At 45.4% G+C, this 20857-nt stretch overlaps 1 protein-coding gene across 1 annotated transcript in view; it reads left to right on the forward strand.

Annotated features, from left to right (window-relative positions):
• Positions 1 to 20857, forward strand: part of LOC106591065 (ADAMTS-like protein 3) — a 70830-nt gene that overhangs the window by 7483 nt on the left and 42490 nt on the right. The window contains exons 4-6 of the mRNA XM_045708304.2: positions 4436 to 4520; positions 11343 to 11638; positions 12632 to 12764. Coding sequence (XP_045564260.2) covers positions 4436 to 4520; positions 11343 to 11638; positions 12632 to 12764 — 514 coding nt within the window. The remainder of the gene's footprint in view (positions 1 to 4435; positions 4521 to 11342; positions 11639 to 12631; positions 12765 to 20857) is intronic.

Genomic DNA, 20857 nt, shown 5'->3' on the forward strand with positions numbered 1-20857 from the left:
TCCCCCTGTCAACATACAACTAATACTGTTAGCCTCCCCCTATCCACATACAGCTAAGACTGTCAGCCTCCCCCTGTCAACATACAGCTAATACTGTCAGCCTCCCCCTGTCGACATACAGCTAATACTGTCAGCCTCCCCCTGTCGACATACAGCTAATACTGTCAGTCTCCCCCTGTTGACATACAGCTAATACTGTCAGCCTCCCCGTCAACATACAGCTAATACTGTCAGCCTGCCCCTGTCTACATACAGCTAGTACTGTCAGCCTCCCCTGTCTACATACAACTAGTACTGTCAGCCTCCCCTGTCTACATACAGCTAATACTGTCAGCCTCCCCCTGTCGACATACAGCTAATACTGTCAGCCTGTCCCTGTCTACATACAACTAATACTGTCAGCCTCCCCTGTCTACATACAACTAGTACTGTCAGCCTCCCCCTGTCTACATACAACTAGTACTGTCAGCCTCTGCCAGCAGGTGGAGTAGGTGTATAAGTTTTGGTCAGGGCGTGGCAGAAGGAGTTGTGTTTTGTATATTCTGTCTAGGTTGGGTTGTTCTATGTATAGTTAATTGGGGTGGACTTCCAATTGAAGGCAGGTGTGGGGTGTTGCCTTTGATTGGGAGTCCTATATTAGTTGGGTGTGTTTGTCTGTGTGTTTGTGGGGAATTGTTTATTGAGCCTGCTACACTGTCTAGTCGTGAGTACTGTTTATTGTTTTGTTTTTCCTGTGGGTGCTTTTCGTTTTACCATTAAAAGAATGAGTATCCACATACCCGCTGCATTTTGGTCTTCCCTTCAACACCACGATGAAATCCGTGACAGCCTCCCCCTGTCTACATACAGCTAGTACTGTCAGCCTCCCCCGGTCGACATACAGCTAATACTGTCAGCCTGCCCCTGTCTACATACAGCTAATACTGTCAGCCTCCCCCTGTCTACATACAACTAGTACTGTCAGCCTCCCCCTGTCGACATACAGCTAATACTGTCAGCCTGCCCCTGTCTACATACAACTAATACTGTCAGCCTCCCCCTGTCTTCATACAACTAGTACTGTCAGCCTCCCCTGTCTACATACAACTAGTACTGTCAGCCTCCCCTGTCTACATACAACTAGTACGGTCAGCCTCCCCTGTCTACATACAACTAGTACTGTCAGCCTCCCCCTGTCTACATACAACTAGTACTGTCAGCCTCCCCCTGTCTACATACAACTAGTACTGTCAGCCTCCCCCTGTCTACATACAGCTAATACTGTCAGCCTCCCCCTGTCTACATACAGCTAGTACTGTCAGCCTCCCCTGTCTACATACAACTAGTACGGTCAGCCTCCCCTGTCTACATACAACTAGTACTGTCAGCCTCCCCCTGTCTACATACAACTAGTACTGTCAGCCTGCCCCTGTCTACATACAACTAATACTGTCAGCCTCCCCCTGTCTACATACAACTAGTACTGTCAGCCTCCCCCTGTATACATACAACTAGTACTGTCAGCCTCCCCCTGTCTACATACAGCTAATACTGTCAGCATCCCCCTGTCTACATACAACTAGTACTGTCAGCCTCCCCCTGTCTACATACTAGTACTGTCTACATACAACTAGTACTGTCAGCCTCCCCCTGTCCACATACAGCTAATACTGTCAGCCTCCCCCTGTCCACATACAGCTAATACTGTCAGCCTCCCCCTGTCGACATACAGCTAATACTGTCAGCCTGCCCCTGTCTACATACAACTAATACTGTCAGCCTCCCCCTGTCTTCATACAACTAGTACTGTCAGCCTCCCCTGTCTACATACAACTAGTACTGTCAGCCTCCCCTGTCTACATACAACTAGTACGGTCAGCCTCCCCCTATCTACATACAACTAGTACTGTCAGCCTCCCCCTGTCTACATACAACTAGTACTGTCAGCCTCCCCCTGTCTACATACAACTAGTACTGTCAGCCTCCCCCTGTCTACATACAGCTAATACTGTCAGCCTCCCCCTGTCTACATACAGCTAGTACTGTCAGCCTCCCCTGTCTACATACAACTAGTACGGTCAGCCTCCCCTGTCTACATACAACTAGTACTGTCAGCCTCCCCCTGTCTACATACAACTAGTACTGTCAGCCTCCCCCTGTCTACATACAACTAGTACTGTCAGCCTGCCCCTGTCTACATACAACTAGTACTGTCAGCCTGTCCCTGTCTACATACAACTAATACTGTCAGCCTCCCCCTGTCTACATACAACTAGTACTGTCAGCCTCCCCCTGTATACATACAACTAGTACTGTCAGCCTCCCCCTGTCTACATACAGCTAATACTGTCAGCCTCCCCCTGTCTACATACAACTAGTACTGTCAGCCTCCCCCTGTCTACATACTAGTACTGTCTACATACAACTAGTACTGTCAGCCTCCCCCTGTCCACATACAGCTAATACTGTCAGCCTCCCCCTGTCCACATACAGCTAATACTGTCAGCCTCCCCCTGTCGACATACAGCTAATACTGTCAGCCTGCTCCTGTCTACATACAACTAATACTGTCAGCCTCCCCCTGTCTTCATACAACTAGTACTGTCAGCCTCCCCTGTCTACATACAACTAGTACTGTCAGCCTCCCCCTGTCGACATACAGCTAATACTGTCAGCCTGCCCCTGTCTACATACAACTAATACTGTCAGCCTCCCCCTGTCTTCATACAACTAGTACTGTCAGCCTCCCCTGTCTACATACAACTAGTACTGTCAGCCTCCCCTGTCTACATACAACTAGTACGGTCAGCCTCCCCCTGTTTACATACAACTAGTACTGTCAGCCTCCCCCTGTCTACATACAACTAGTACTGTCAGCCTCCCCCTGTCTACATACAACTAGTACTGTCAGCCTCCCCCTGTCTACATACAGCTAATACTGTCAGCCTCCCCCTGTCTACATACAGCTAGTACTGTCAGCCTTCCCTGTCTACATACAACTAGTACGGTCAGCCTCCCCTGTCTACATACAACTAGTACTGTCAGCCTCCCCCTGTCTACATACAACTAGTACTGTCAGCCTCCTCCTGTCTACATACAACTAGTACTGTCAGCCTGCCCCTGTCTACATACAACTAGTACTGTCAGCCTGCCCCTGTCTACATACAACTAATACTGTCAGCCTCCTCCTGTCTACATACAACTAGTACTGTCAGCCTCCCCCTGTAGACATACAACTAGTACTGTCAACCTCCCCCTGTCTACATACAGCTAATACTGTCAGCCTCCCCCTGTCTACATACAACTAGTACTGTCAGCCTCCCCCTGTCTACATACTAGTACTGTCAGCCTCCCCCTGTCTACATACAACTAGTACTGTCAGCCTCCCCCTGTCCACATACAGCTAATACTGTCAGCCTCCCCCTGTCCACATACAGCTAATACTGACAGCCTCCCCTGTCGACATACAGCTAATACTGTCAGCCTCCATCTGTCGACATACAGTCAGGAGTAAAACTCAATCTGGCAAGCAAATATTTACGCAGCAGACAATTAACTAAGTCATAGGGCTTCATTATCACAGCTAGATATGGCTGAGGGACTGGAGACTAAAGACCACTGGGGTGTGTGTGTGTGTGTGTGTGTATGTGTGTGTGTGGGGGGGGGGGGGGTGTATCAGAAAGTCTGTGTGTGGAGTGATGTGGGTTTGGCTCTAGAACTCCATGCTTCAGTAATGTTGGCAAAGAGTCAAAACTGGCATCGTGGTAGACATCTGGAGTAAATGGTGGGTGAAAATATGAGCTACTTGAGAGAGAAATATTTGCTTTTTAAAAGTCTCCCAGTGAAATAGTAAGGATGATCATTTGGTTGAGAGGAGGAGGTGTATTGTATATCAACCGCCCCTCTCTTCTGATTTAGTAGTATGGTGATTGGTTTGGTAGTTTTCATGCTGGGTTCAGTCAAGGTCAGTCAGGGCCTTGCACACCCATGCACACAGTCTCTCTTACACGTGTACAGACAGACAGACAGACAGACAGACAGACAGACAGACAGACAGACATGCAGACATGCATACACACACATTTGTTTTACTGTCCTTGTGGGGACCAAACAATTGATTCCCATTCAAAATCCTATTTTCCCTAACCGTAACCCTTTAACCTAACCATAACCCTAACTAACTGTAACCCTAAACCTAATTCCTAAGCCTAAAATAGCATTTTTCCTTGCCGGCTGGCGAAATGTCCCCACAAGGATAGTTAAACCAGAGAGAGAGATGTTCCACACATTGCAGTATTATCCTAGGCGAACCCTTGTGGATGTGTGCATTTCATCAGAAAATGGGTAGATATAGCATGGGAACGTGGCCTAAAACTCTCTTTCCCTGATCTGGAGTCAGTTACTATGCCCAGTGTAAGGCAGCTGACTAACTATGTGTGTTTAATATCTGGTCTAGAGTCAGTTCCTGTGGAGGCCAAGCTACCCTGGTTAAAACAAGCCCAGGAGCTGGAAGAACAACGCACCGCTACAGAGGAACCAACGTGAGTAGAGATAAACACACTCAAGTCCACACTGCATGCACACATGCACACAGACGCAAGATCACACACATACGGTCCCGTGTGGCTCAGTTGGTAGAGCATGGTGTTTGCAATGCCAGGGTTGTGGGTTCGATTCCCACGGGGGACCAGTACGGAGAAAAAATATATGAAATGTATGCATTCACTACTATAAGTTGCTCTGGATAAGAGTGTCTGCTAAATGACTAAAATGTAAAATGTACACAAACACACATGCACAAGAACACATAGACACATGCACACACACATATAGACAAACACACACAGCAAGAGAACCTGGATGGAAGTCTACTTCTGCCACTGTCTCTTTGTCTCTCTCTCTATGTTTCTAGAACATTCTGAACTCCCATAGAGCTATATTATTAGAACTGATCTCTTCCATCTTTGTAACGTTAGCCCCCATGAATAACAGCCACTGGGACAATCACAGTCCAATACAGGCCCCCTAGTAAAGACACAACCCTGGCCACTGCCAGAGGCAAGTAAGTGTAGTCCCCAGCATCACACACACACACACACACATATTCACACTCTGATATACACGCACACACACTTACAGTGCATGCAGGCAGGCACACACATGCATATAAACACACACATGAAGAAGCAGACATAGACATGCGTGCGTGCATACCTCCTCCGCCGCGGTCGGCTGTGGTCTACCAAAGGCATCTATTACAGCGGTTCATTAAACAGTATGTTGAGTAAATGTGTGTGGCCCTTTCCTGCAGGCAATTGACTAAAGCGCCCTCTAGTGGCATCATGGGTGGAAGGGTATTTGACATTTCATAATTATTCAACATATATATATATTTTTAAACGCATACAATCCATTGTTTCTATATGAAACGGTTTTGTTATATTTCAGTCGTCTGTAATGTATATAAAGTGTATTATTGGGATGCAAACCCAACATTTAACACATTTCAACTGTATATCTGACATGATACAGGTGTCTTCTTTTTTTATCCCATAACCATGTGTGTGAGGTGTATACTTTTGTTTCAAAGTATAATTGTTTAAGACTACCAAGAAATACGTGTGACCCTGATTTAGCCCACTGCAGTAAAAGGTTAAGAGTTTACAGAGGAGAGAGACACAGCAGTAGTTTAACAATTTATCAGGAACACAGCAGATCTGGCAACCCTCAGTATAATCTGAGCAAAGGGTTGCCAGATTGACTGTTTCCCCTGATAACTTGTCTTGTATTACTGCTGTAGTGCCTAACCCCTATCAGAGACAGACTTCCCTTTTAGACGTTCCTTTTCCGCACGGTTACTCATCTTGCTATATATAGGAGAACACTCCAGGATTCCAGTGGTGTGTGCGTGCATGCGGGCGTGTGTAGAGGCTGAGTCACTGAGCATGGCGGTCCGGATATCTCCAACACAAGCCCTTATCACGGGCCTGATAACTCACACATATACACACACACTGCCAGAGCTTATCCACAGGTCTGTGCTAATGTCCTGGTGAGTTTCCTCTCCTTCCTCTGCTGGTGATGAGCATGTGATTATGGCCAGCTGCTGTGGTCCTGTTAGTACTGACACACACACCCTGGGATCTGTCAGGTCTAGAGGCTCACACACCCACACACACTCTCTTACACACACACACTCGCAGACATCTCCCACACCCCTTACAGACACATCCTCAGAGAGTTCCCAACACACCACACACACACACACACACACACACACACACACACACACACACACACACACACACAGATACACGCACACACAGATACACATACATACATACATACATACATACATACATACATACATACATACATACATATACACATGCACACACACACACACACACACACACCACACACACACACACACACACACACACACACACACACACACACACACACACACACACACACACACACACACACACACACACACAGACAGATACACACAGATACATATACACATGCACACACACACACACACAGCCTCCCCACCACCTCTTTCACCCTCATTAGTTCCCAACGTCTTTGGAAGTAAAGCACTTTACATCAGTCATTCACCCCTGTACATAGAAGAGTCTGTTTTCTCCATTTTCATTTACATTCTGACATCATTATGATCTTTCTTAATGACACAGTCTAAACATGACAGACATGCGCACGCACACACACACACACACACACACACACACACACACACACATGCGCACACACACACACACACATGCGCACACACACACACACACACACACACACACACACACACACACACACACACAACACACCGGTCCAAACATGACACAATACGGCTGTGAGGGAATAGCAGGTCCCATAAAACGGAATCCCAAGCGCTAGAAGAATGTTTAGACAGCGGGACCTGTGTGTGTGTGTGTGTGTGTGTGTGTGTGTGTGTGTGTGTGTGTGTGTGTGTGTGTGTGTGTGTGGTGTGTGTGTGTGTGTGTGTGTGTGTGTGTGTGTGTGACTTTCTCATCTGGCTTTGGGGGGCGATTGGACAAATGTAACTACTTTCACAAACCCTCTGGAATGACATTACTTTTATAAGCAGCAGAAAAATACAAGATATGAATATTGTCACAATCTGATTTCTGTCACTTCAAACATTTATTTATTTTGTTTATGAAGGAATGTTATTTTTTTCATTCTTCATGCTCTCTCTGTCTCTTTCTCTTTCTGTCTCTCCTTCTCTTTTCCCACCTCCCTACCTCCCTCCCCGCTGAGTATAGATTCAACACACTACAAATGTAAAATAAATGGTTCTTTCACTGAAATATACTGTGTATCCAAAATGTATGTCAGAGTATAGCTTTGGACTTCAGTCGGTCTGTGTTAGGTTGGCTGAGCTAGAACGTGTCTGTCATTCAGTGTTAGTCTGCATTCCAAATGGCATGATTTTCCTACAGTCTTAGAAAAAAGGGTTCCAAAAGGGTTCTTTTCGGAGGGATAGGGTTCTACCAAGAACTGTTTTGATCAGAATAACCCTTTTTGGAAGACAAGGGTTCTTTGTAAGGCAAAGGGTTCTACCTAGAACTTTTAACATCCTAAGAACCCTTTTTGGAAGAAAGGGTTCTTTGATGATTCTTTGGAAGGCAAGAAGTGTTCTACATAGAACCATATATACAATTTCCCAGCATGCTCTATTGCAGCGAGATTTTCAGAATTGTTGTTTTACTGTAATATCTATGTTTTTGCATGTGCATTGCTTGGTTGATTAATTTATGCTACACAAAGAAATAACATCCAGTTTTCTAAACGAATCCAATATGTTAGTAATTGGATTTATTGCACCCGTTACTGAGAGGGTTGTTCCAGTTTAGATGATTGAGTTAGTCTCAGTATTCAATCTTCCCTACCCTGGCATTCATTCTGAATGCAGGTTGCAGGATATCCTAACTCTGGCTGGATTCCAATATAATGCCAGTTTAATGTGACTTGCAGGCCTGATGTGGCCTGTAAACCAGGTTATAAAATTATTATTGGTAGAACCCTTCATAGTGGGTTCTAGTTAGAACCATACGGGGCCTTTGGAAAGTATTCAGACCCCTTTACTTTTTCCGCATTTTGTTACGTTACAGCCTTATTCTAAAATGGATTACATTTAAAAAATCCTCAGCAATCTAGACACAGTACCCCATAATGACAACGTGAAAACAGGTATTTAGAAATGTTTGTACATGTATTACAAATAAAAAAACAGAAATACCTTATTTACATAAGTATTCAGACCCTTTGCTATAAGACTCAAAATGTTGCTCATTTGCATCCTGTTATTATTAATCATCCTTGAGATGTTTCTACAACTTGATTGGAGTCCAACTGTGGTAAATTCAATTGATTAGACATGATTTGGAAAGGCACACACCTGTCTATATAAGGTCCCACAGTTGGCAGTGCATGTCAGTGAAAAACCAAGCTATGAGGTTGAAGGAAGTGTCCGTAGAGCTCAGAGACAGGATTGTGTCGAGGCATAGATCTGGGGAAGGTTACCAAAACAATTCTGCAGCATTGATGGTCCCCAAGAACACAGTGGCCTCCATCATTCTTCCTAGAGCTGGCCTCCCGGCCAAACTGAGCAATAGGGGAGAAGGACCTTGGTCAGGGAGGTGACCAAGAACCCGATGGTCACACTGACAGAGCTCTAGAGTTCCTCTGTGGAGATGGGAGAACCTTCCAGAAGGACAACCATCTCTGCAGTACTCCACCAATCAGACCTTTATGGTAGAGTGGCCAGATGGAAGCCACTCCTCAGTAAAAGGCACATGACAGCCCACTTGGAGTTTGCGAAAAGGCACCTAAAGACTCTCAGACCATGAGAAACAAGATTCTCTGGTCTGATGAAACCAAGATTCAACTCTTTGGCCTGAATGCCAAGCGTCATGTCTGGAGGAAGCCTGGTGGTGGCAGCATCATGCAGTGTGGGTGTTTTTCAGCGGCAGGTACTGGGAGACTAGTCAGGATTGAGGCAAAGATTAACAGAGCCAAGTACAGAGAGATCCTTGATGAAAACCTGCTCCAGAGCACTCAGGACCTCAGACTAAGGTGAACGTTCGCCTTCCAACAGGACAACGACCCTCAGCACACAGCCAAGACAACACAGGAGTTGCTTCGGGACAAGTCTCTGAATGTCCTTGAGTGGCCCAGCCAGAGCCCGGACTTGAACCCAATCGAACATCTCTGGAGAGACCTGAAAATAGTTGTGAGGCAATGCTCCCCATCCTGCCTGACAGAGGTTGAGAGGATCTGCAGAGAAGAATGGGAAACTCCCCAAATACAGGTGTGCCAAGCTTGTAGCGTCATACCCAAGAAGATGTGAGGCTTTAATTGCTGTCAAAGGTGCTTCAACAGAGTACTGAGTAAAGGGTCTGAATACTTATGTAAATGTGATATTTCTGTTTTTATTTTTATAAATTAGCGAAAATTTCTACAAACCTGTTTTTGCTTGGTCATTATAGGGTGTCGTGTCTTTGGGTCACCATTAAACTGAAGACATGTTTATCAAAATAACTTCCTGTAATTATTATCACGCGATTAAACTGATTAATCGGTTAAATATAATTAACTAGGAGATCGGGGCACCAAGGAAAATATTCAGATTACAAAGTTAGAATTTTCCTAATATAACTTTCCTATATTATAACATATATTATATTATAGTATAGGCCGATTATCTTCTGGTTTAAATGGTGTATTTTACCTCGCGTCCAGTCTCATTCCAAACGTCATAAATTGTTGTATCTGCACGAACCCAGCCTTTACTAAGAGTCATCCATACATCAATTGTCTTAAAATCATTTATTTACTAAACTAAGTAATTCACAGAAAGCATACAAACAGTAATTATCATCACAAAGAATTGGTAGAGTAATGTGGCCTAGTGGCTAACAGGCATGGCTGGTGTCTTGTTAAACAAAGGGTCATAAATGGTCAGCTGAGGAGGCACACAGAGTTCATTAATATTAACAATTGATATGCTAAACCTTTGCACATGAACGCTCACTCATTCGGGAACAATTGCAATCAATATATATTTACGCTCAGTGTGTCGTCAGGATCCTTGTTGGAGAGTCGTTCTGTTGGAGAGTTCTCTCTCTCTCTCTCTCTCTCTCTCTCTCTCTCTCTCTCTCTCTCTCTCTCTCTCTCTCGGTTAGAATGGATCTTTCAAATGTCGTTATAGAATGGATGTTTCGTTGGTCTTCGCGTTCAATGATATAATTTACTTAGCTGCAGACTAATAATTAATATCAAAGACTTGTTCTTATTCTGTCGGTATCGATAGTCTAAAAGTTAACCACGTGGTATAGTTCACTTTCAGTAGAGGAATTGGATGGTCAAACCTATTGGCCAACTCGCAATGGAGTGGAGGCCTGGTCTGCTCAATGTAAATCAGGGTGGGGGTTTTATAGGTGAACCTAGAACAGGCTTGTCAAATGACGCCTGGTCCTGTCTGTGTCCCTGGGGGGCGTGCCGATGACTGATTTAATCTTTGAACATAAATACATTCTATCACATTAACATCAGTACACAGCATCTCAATGTATCACAAATAGCTTTATCCTTATTAATACATTCTATACAACCATTTGTATGTATACAACCATTTGGATGCAAGTCCCATAGCTGAGGCTATTATATAATATGGCTATATGGTAATATGGCTATATTGTCTCTTCTGAGTATCACAAAATTGTACCAGCGGACCAGTTCGTAGCTGGATTCTTCACCAATCATTTATACCTTCTCCAGAACATAAATGTCATTCGGTTCCCCAATTCTGTGAGTTGGAAGAATTTCCTGTGTCTCTCTATGAACCATGTGGCAGGAGATTCTCCTCTGGAATTTTACAACCCCTTCACACAGGGCCTGGGTGAGGGGAGGTAGGTTGGGGGATGTTGCAAGGGGGAGGGGGTCAACTGTCCTCCCTGTACTCAAAGAGGGCAACGTCATGACAAGGGTATTATGTGTAGATTGATGAGGGAAGAAAACGATTTAATACATTTTAGAATAAGTCTGTAACCTAACAAAATGTGGAAAAAGTCAAGGGGTCTGAATACTTTCTGGCACTGTATACAGGGGGTTCTTTGAAGGTTCTTTTTTTTTTTTTAAACATACAAATTGTCCGTTTAAAAAAAATTGTTGTATGAAACGACTTAATTCTTACGAAAAAAGTAGAGATGCGTTTTACTTTTGACGGTCAAAAATGGACATATACAATTTAATCTGTGTTCATATCAGTGTTACCCAACTCCATTCGCTGAGTCTTCCTCTCTGTGTGTACTCTCCAGGTTAATCCCAGGGCCGTGGTCTCCCTGCAGCGTCACCTGTGGGCTCGGGAAACAGACACGGGAGCTGAAGTGTCGTGTCCTCCTCTCCTTCACCCAGACGGAGGTGGACCTGCCCGAGGAGGAGTGCGGCGAAGAGCGGCCCCAGTTGGAGAGGCCCTGCGATGGGGGAGCCTGTACTCTAGGCCCAGGCTTCTCTCCTGACCTCCAGGATCCTCAAGGCCCTCACACCCAGGGTGAGGAGCCCCACCACTGGGACTACAGGGGCTTTAGTGGCTGCTCGGCCTCCTGTGCTACAGGTGAGATGCACCGGTGCTTCAACGAAATCCAAACGTTGTCCCAAACATTGTAACATTGTTATCCCAACCATCATACCAAACAGATTTTCCCAAACATTATCCAAAATAATACTGCCACATTATCCCAAAAAGTCAATCAAAACATATTCCCAAACATTAATACAAACATTATCCTAAACATTACCCTAGGTATAATTCTAAATTCCAAACACTACTAAAAAGGGTTGTACTCTAGCATTATCCCAAACATGCAACATCCTTGTCTACATGATAAAACTGGTAATGACTCAAATAACTCCTTCACTATTACCCTGGCTTTCTTATTCAAGTTTCATATTTATTTTATACAGGATGGGATTCTCATAGTCATATACAGGAGGCCAGGGGTGACCAACTCATTTCCCCCCGGGGGCCACATTTGTTCTTTAATGAAGTTCTGAAGGCCACACTGAAAATTGCGTATATTTCCTTGCCATAAAATTTTGCAAAACATAGTCCTCTATCCATCGGGGAATTTTCAGCGCTCCCTGACTGTCTAGTGATTATTAGCGAGCTAAACAGTCAAGAAACTGTATGAATATAGGTCCATTATCATTTCTACACAGTTTGGATTTGGTTTCAGTCATTTTAAAGTATATTGAGTTAGTTTCCCCCCAAAACAAAATTGTTATTCATTTAGAAGAAGAACAAGTAGTCAGTAGATGCTTTGTAGATGCTTTGTTTTTATCTCAGTGTCCGTGTGTGACCTCTTTGTTTCTCTAACCCCACTAACCCCACTATCTCCCTCTCTCAGCTCGCCCTCTCTCAGCTCTCCCTCTCTGTGTTGTTCTCTGTTTTTAGTCTCCTTACCTCTCTGTTTTTCTCTCTTTTGTCATTCTCCCTTGCTCTCCACCTTGTCATTCTCCACCTAAACCACCCCCCCCCCTCTCTCTCTCTCTAAGCCTGCCTACCCTCCCCCTCTCTCTCTCTAACTCTGTTCCCCCTCTCCCCCAGGGAGACAGACAGCGGTGGTCAGGTGTGTGAGCCGGGGGAGAGGAGGAGAGGAGGTTGATGATTCTCACTGTGACCCCTCCAGCCGCCCTCCAGTCATTGGCCGCATCTGCAACCCCGAGCCGTGTCCCCCAAGGTGAGAATCTAACACACATTAGGCAATCCTCTTCTGACTGGCTGGCTGGGTTGAAGTTCAGGCCAATCACAACAACTCATTTACATTCTATGTTTGACTAATGATCGATACTGCCAGGAACATACTTCTGTTGTCATGCAACGATACACGCTCATTAGCATACCCCTGTTTGTGTGTGTGTGTTCTTCAAGTTTTAAGTTTTATTAGTTGTATGAACAGGATACACATGGTATAACCGTCCAACGAAATGCTAACTTTCAGGTTGCTTCTCAACAATGCAACAACAATAACAAATAATACAATTTAAGACTATAAACATAAAGTAAATGGCTCAGTGTAATAGAAATAAGCATTTTAGCATAAGTATAATACAGGAAGGCACAAATTCTAGTACAATGTTTTGTATTGGGGAAGGACGGGATTGGGGGGCAAGTGTTTAAATTGTGCAGTATTAGCATTAGTAAATACAAGTCTGTTAGCAGCAATTGTGATGTGAGTAAGTGCAAAGGTGCAGAAAGTCAGTGCAAATGGTCAGTCCAGTTCAAGTGTTCAGCATACTTGTAGATAGAAACTGTCTTCCTCAGGCACCATTTCAAGTAGATGTCCTGGATGGGTGGGAACACACCCCAGTGATGTACTGGTCCGTCTTCACCACCCGCTGGAGGGCCTTGCAGTCGTAGACAGAGCCATTCCCATACCAGGCTGTGAGGTAACTGCTCAGTATGCTCTCGATGGTGCAGTGGTAGTATTTGGAGAGGATCCAGGGTGGCACGCTGAATTTCTTCAGCTGCCTTAGGAAGTAAAGATCCTCTTGTGCCCTCTTGACGAGCGGTGGTGTTGTTGGTCCATGTCAAGTCTTCGGCGAGGTGGACGTGGAGGAACCTAAAACTGTTCACTCTCTCGACTGCAGTGTCGTTGATGTGGATCGGTGCGTGTTCCCTCATCTGCGTCCTGAAGTCAACAATAAACTCCTTTGTTCTGCTGATATTGAGGGAGAGCTTGTTGTCCTGCCAGTTCACTCACATCCCTATAGGATGACTCAGGCCTACAACAGTGGAGTGGTCAGCACACAGTGGGTGTCGCCACACAGTCGTGGGTGAACAGGGAGTACAGCAGAGGAGTGAGGACACACCCCTGGGGAGCCCCTGTGTTAAGAGTCAGTGTGGAGGAGATGTTGTTGCCAATCCTCACAGCCTGTGGTCTGCTCGTCAGGAAGTCCAGGATCCAGTTGCAGAGGGTGGTGTTCAGACCCAGGGCTTTGAGCTTGGTGTCAAGCTTGGAGGGAACAATAGTGTTGAATGCTGAACTCAGTCAATGAACAGCATTCTCACATAGGTGTTCCTCTTGTCCAGATGTGTTAGGGCCGTGTATGTGGGTGCGTGCCAGCGTGCGTGCATGCATGCATTAGTTCGTGTGTTCTTCTCTTACCCGTAAACACATGAACATACTCCTCCCACCGTTTCTCATTGTCCAGTGAAGCCAAACATCCTCTGTCACCCAGGATGTTTGTTAACGACCAATCGGATGTTTCTGTTCCTGTAACAACATCCTGTTGTAGTAAATGTGAAGCCGAGGTAAACACGGTGGAAGCACAGCGTAACTGTTTTCTCCTCTCGACCGTGTCCCTCTAACTGAAACCTTTCCTATACTGTCTTATTTAGACATCTGGTTGTTTGTTTCACTTCTGACAAGGCCTGCTGCACACTAGGTTTGCGCTGTAAATGGCACCCTATTCCCCATGTAGTGCACTACTTGCTGGTCAAAAGAAGTGCACTCTATAGGGAATAGGGTGTCATTTGGGACGCAGACAAAATTAATTGGAGAGGGAATGGGAGTCCGTGTTGTAGGTGTTCTGGCAGAAGTGAATGTCATTTGAGAGAGGACAGGTTCTCAGAGCATCAGACAAAGACAGATACAGGCAGACACACACAGTACCCAGAGACAGACAGGCCGACACACACAGTACCCAGAGACAGACAGGCCGACACACACAGTACCCAGAGACAGACAGGCCGACACACACAGTACCCAGAGACAGACAGCCCGACACACACAGTACCCAGAGCCAGACAGGCCGACACACACAGTATCCAGAGACAGACAGGCCGACGCACACAGTACCCCGAGACAGACAGGCCGACGCACACAGTACCCAGAGACAGACAGGCCGACGCACACAGTACCCAGAGACAGATACAGGCAGACGCACACAGTACCCAGAGACAGACAGGCCGACACACACAGTACCCAGAGACAGACCTAAAGATAAGGATCAGCCAACCAAGCCCCAAATTGCCGTCACAATCCATGGAACTAGCGTGTGTAGTTTTAACATACACAGAATGCAGGTGGTTCCAATATCACTGGCAAGGTCTCAACTAGTGTTTTTAACTCGTTATGAAATCTTTTAAGTGTCAGCCATGCATGCCTTAAGAGACATAGGCATAGTCCCAAATTGTACCCTATTCCTTATATATAGTGCACTACTTTTGACCAGGCCCCAAAGTGCACTAAATAGAGAATAGGGAGCCATTTGGGACGAAGACATACCTTTTGAGTGAAGCACAGCTTCTAAAAACAAATAATTTTTCATTCAACCTTAGAATAACTTTGAAATGAGGTTCATCTTTGTAATTAAAGTTAGGATAAACATTGCAAATACATTTCTGTTTTCTATGGTGGAATCAAACTTAGAATAAACATTTAGATGATTGCTGCATCGTGGAGAGGCTTGAATAATAATACAATTGGAGTTTGTGGTCTGACATAACAACTACTAATGGCTTCAGCAGTAACCTGAGTAAAGTTGTTTCTCCAACCGCAGAAACACAGTAGACTCTCTGGCCCCAGAGTTGAGCTCACGCAAGGCTTGTTCATTCAGACAGCCCTATGATGCCACACAGACAGCCCTATGATGCCACACCACAGACAGCCCTATGATGCCACACCACAGACAGCCCTATGATGCCACACCACAGACAGCCCTATGATGCCACACCACAGACAGCCCTATGATGCCACACCACAGACAGCCCTATGATGCCACACCACAGACAGCCCTATGATGCCACACCACAGACAGCCCTATGATGCCACACAGACAGTCCTATGATGCCACACCACAGACAGCCCTATGATGCCACACCACAGACAGCCCTATGTTGCCACACCACAGACAGTCCTATGATGCCACACCACAGACAGCCCTATGATGCCACACAGACAGCCCTATGATGCCACACCACAGACAGCCCTATGATGCCACACCACAGACAGCCCTATGATGCCACACCACAGACAGCCCTATGATGCCACACCACAGACAGCCCTATGATGCCACACCACAGACAGCCCTATGATGCCACACCACAGACAGCCCTATGATGCCACACCACAGACAGCCCTATGATGCCACACCACAGACAGTCCTATGATGCCACACCACAGATAGCCCTATGATGCCACACAGACAGTCCTATGATCCTACACAGACAGTCCTATGATCCTACACAGACAGTCCTATGATCCTACACAGACAGTGGGCAGGGATTTGGGTGACAGCCCATACCAGCCAGGAGTAGCATTTGTCCCTGGCCCTGGGTGTATCTCAATAGTCTAAAGCAGCTCGCCTTCCTTAATCTCCTTCCCTTCAATCCCACTATTGAGATACACCCCAAGTCTGTGGCACTAGGACAGTGGGCATGGAGAGATTGGTAAGAGTGTGGGTACCAGCCATGCCATGGACCAACAACACCACCACTCTTGTCAAGAGGGCGCAACAGCGTCTCCACTTCCTAAAGCGGCTGAAGAAAGTTGGCATGCCGCCCCGGGTCCTCTCCAAATACTACCGCTGCACCATCGAGAGCATCCTGACTGGTTGCATCATGGCCTGGTATGGGAATTGCTCCGGCCATGACTGCAAGGCCCTCCAGCGGGTGGTGAAGACGGCCCAGTAAATCACAGGGACCGTACTCCCACGCATTCCACCAAATCTACTTGAAACAGTGCCTGAGGAAGGCACACAGCATCATCAAGGACTCCACACATCCCAGCCACGAGCTGTTCTCTCCCTTCCCGTCGGGCAGACGGTATTGGATCATGAGGTCTGATAACAACAGGCTCAGAGACAGTTTCTATTTACAAGCTATCAGACTGCTGAACACTTAAACTGGACCGACCACCTGCTCTGATTCTCTGCACCTTAGCACACATGCACTCACTTATGCAAACACACACATACACACATATGTATATATATATATACACTGCTCAAAAAAATAAAGGGAACACTTAAACAACACAATGTATCTCCAATTCAATCACACTTCTGTGAAATCAAACTGTCCACTTAGGAAGCAACACTGATTGACAATACATTTCACATGCTGTTGTGCAAATGGGATAGACAACAGGTGGAAATTATAGGCAATTAGAAAGACACCCCCAATAAAGGAGTGGTTCTGCAGGTGGGGACCACAGACCACTTCTCAGTTCCTATGCTTCCTGGCTGATGTTTTGGTCACTTTTGAATGCTGGCAGTGCTTTCACTCTAGTGGTAGCATGAGACGGAGTCTACAACCCACACAAGTGGCTCAGGTAGTGCAGCTCATCCAGGATGGCACATCAATGCGAGCTGTGGCAAGAAGGTTTGCTGTGTCTGTCAGTGTAGTGTCCAGAGCATGGAGGCGCTACCAGGAGACAGGCCAGTACATCAGGAGACGTGGAGGAGGCCGTAGGAGGGCAACAACCCAGCAGCAGGACCGCTACCTCCGCCTTTGTGCAAGGAGGAGCAGGAGAAGCACTGCCAGAGCCCTGCAAAATGACCTCCAGCAGGCCACAAATGTGCATGTGTCTGCTCAAATGGTCAGAAACAGACTCCATGAGGGTGGTATGAGGGCCCTATGTCCACAGGTGGGGGTTGTGCTTACAGCCCAACACCGTGCAGGACGTTTGGCATTTGCCAGAGAACACCAAGATTGGCAAATTCGCCACTGGCGCCCTGTGCTCTTCACAGATGAAAGCTGGTTCACACTGAGCACATGTGACAGACGTGACAGAGTCTGGAGACGCCGTGGAGAACGTTCTGCTGCCTGCAACATCCTCCAGCATGACCGGTTTGGCGGTGGGTCAGTCATGGTGTGGGGTGGCATTTCTTTTGGGGGCCGCACAGCCCTCCATGTGCTCGCCAGAGGTAGCCTGACTGCCATTAGGTACCGAGATGAGATCCTCAGACCCCTTGTGAGACCATATGCTGGTGCGGTTGGCCCTGGGTTTCTCCTAATGCAAGACAATGCTAGACCTCATGTGGCTGGAGTGTGTCAGCAGTTCCTGCAAGAGGAAGGCATTGATGCTATGGACTGGCCCGCCCATTCCCCAGACCTGAATCCAATTGAGCACATCTGCAACATCATGTCTCGCTCCATCCACCAACGCCACGTTGCACCACAGACTGTCCAGGAGTTGGCGGATGCTTTAGTCCAGGTCTGGGAGGAGATCCCTCAGGAGACCATCCGCCACCTCATCAGGAGCATGCCCAGGCGTTGTAGGGAGGTCATACAGGCACGTGGAGGCCACACACACTACTGAGCCTCATTTTGACTTGTTTTAAGGACATTACATCAAAGTTGGATCAGCCTGTAGTGTGGTTTTCCACTTTAATTTTGAGTGTGACTCCAAATCCAGACCTCCATGGGTTGATAAATTGGATTTCTATTGATTATTTTTGTGTGATTTTGTTGTCAGCACATTCAACTATGTAAAGAAAAAAGAATTTAATAAGATTATTTATTTCATTCAGATCTAGGATGTGTTGTTTAAGTGTTCCCTTTATTTTTTTGAGCAGTATATATATATATATATATATATATATATATATATATATTACATTCATGCTACACACACATCACAACTGCTGCTACCAGACTTATTATACTGCTCAGTTTATATACTTTCCCCCTTCCCCAATACACTTCGAAATATTGGACTATAAAGGATCCCTTCCTGTATTATATTGATGTTAAATGTTTATTCTATTCTACTGAGACATTTACTTTATGTTAGTATTCTTATATTGTATTATTTGGGGTTCAAGCTGCGAAGCTGGTGAAACTCTCTTGTATTTGTTCCAGTTCCTTATTGTTATTATTATGTTCCTTTTTCTGCTGTTTTGGTGAAAAAATTGCTGTGAGATGAAAAGGCTCAGGATTGTGTAACTTAGCAACATGGTAAAGGCCCAAGAGCCACACCCTCTCATGCAATACCATGCCGATTGGCCACATAGTGGCTCTATAACAAGCGATTGAAAATGCAAACTTTGAAAGGTCAGCCCCCGCATCCTGTATGACCTAGAGTCATGAAATGTTATACATATTTCCCTCTCATCACACAGAACAAACTTGCCTCAAGAACCCATAAAATTCATTATGATGGATTTTCCACCATTTTTTATTTTGTGAAAAACACTTAAAACATTACTCTTCTGGCACCGAATGACTCGATCTTCACCAAACTTGATATCTGAAATCTATCGACCAAGGTCTGTAAGCGCATTATAATCCATGTTAGTATGTCAAACAACATTGCCGCAACTGACAAATAAACATTCACGTGGGCGTGGTCTGTCACATAAATGCATATAAATCAGTCCCGGATATTGGTATTGTAACGGAACTTGGTACACATGTTCCAAACACTGTGAGGACTGGAAATATGCAAGAAAATTGATATCGACCACACAATGGTGCTATAACGGGTACGTTTATTTTTCTCTTGGTCTGTTTCTCTTGGGACACATGCTCAAGGATATGAGTCTAGCTAACCTGTAAAATATGGTCTGCAGGGTAGTGTATGTGTCACGTCCTGACCAGTAAAAGAGGTTATTTGTTATTGTAGTTTGGTCAGAACGTGGCAGGGGTGTGTTTGTTTAGAGTGTTTCGGGGTTTGTTGGGCTATGTTCTTGTTAGTTTATTTCTATGTTAGTTCTAGTATGTCTATTTCTATGTGGTGTTTATTGGGTGGAGCTTCAATTGGAAGCAGCTGCTCCTCGTTGCTTCTAATTGACGGTCCTATTTAAGAGGGGTGTTTTTCTATGGGATTGGTGGGTAGTTGTTCCTTGTATAGCTGTAAGCCTTACAGGACTGTTTATCGTCGTTGGTTTTGTATACGTGTGTTTTGTTTTGTTTTGTTTTTCCTTCTTTCTACCTAATAAAAAGAAGATGAGTATACATATTCCCGCTGCGTTTTGGTCCAATCCATATGACACCCGTGACAGTATGGTTATATCTGTGGCTAACATTGAGCAGTCGTAACGAGAGAGAAACTGAAAGAGAGAAACAGAGAGAGTGTGTGTGTGTGTGTGTGTGTGTGTGTGTGAGTGAAAGAGGCAGGAACCTGGTTAATGTTCAAGGAAAAGACTCTGATTGATTCTAAACGGCTTGTCAGACTGTGCTCTCATTAAGAGAGCATTTGATGAGAGTCAAGCACGCGCACACACACCACACACACACACACACACACACACACACACACACACACACACACCACAGATTGTTTTCTCAATCGCTAACCCCTTGCTAAAGGCTGCAGGACAGCTGGCTCAGAGGGCTAGTGCTCGCTGCGTTCAGGAAAAAGCTGATCTTGATTAAGATCAAATTGTTTTATTGACACTAATAAGAGCAGTGTTTTATAACAGAAACACTGCAGAAATAAAGCAGAAATAAATCTACCATTTAGAGTAGAATAACTACCTTCATGGCAGGTTTTGTTGAGCAGTAGATCTTCTCTTGTGGTCGGCTGCATCCAGGTTTCTGTTTCATGGAGATGATGGTTATTGCAGAGTAGAAGACTGCTGTGCTATTTATGATCTTATAAATACAGACATCTCAAAGGATGCATCCCAAATGGCACACTGTTCCCTACATAGTGCACAACTCTTGACCAGAGCCCTATGGGCCCTAGTTAAATCTAGTGCACTATACAGGGAATAGGGTGCCATTTGGGATGTACAAAAATACTTGTGATCCCAGTCAGAACAAAGCCCTGGGAGTGTTGTCTCTGAGGTACTAAGATGGTACGGTATTCTCATCAGTTATCCG

The sequence above is a fragment of the Salmo salar genome, chromosome 26 (assembly GCF_965601325.2).
Source record: "Salmo salar chromosome 26, fSalSal1, whole genome shotgun sequence".
NCBI classification, from domain to species: domain Eukaryota; kingdom Metazoa; phylum Chordata; class Actinopteri; order Salmoniformes; family Salmonidae; genus Salmo; species Salmo salar.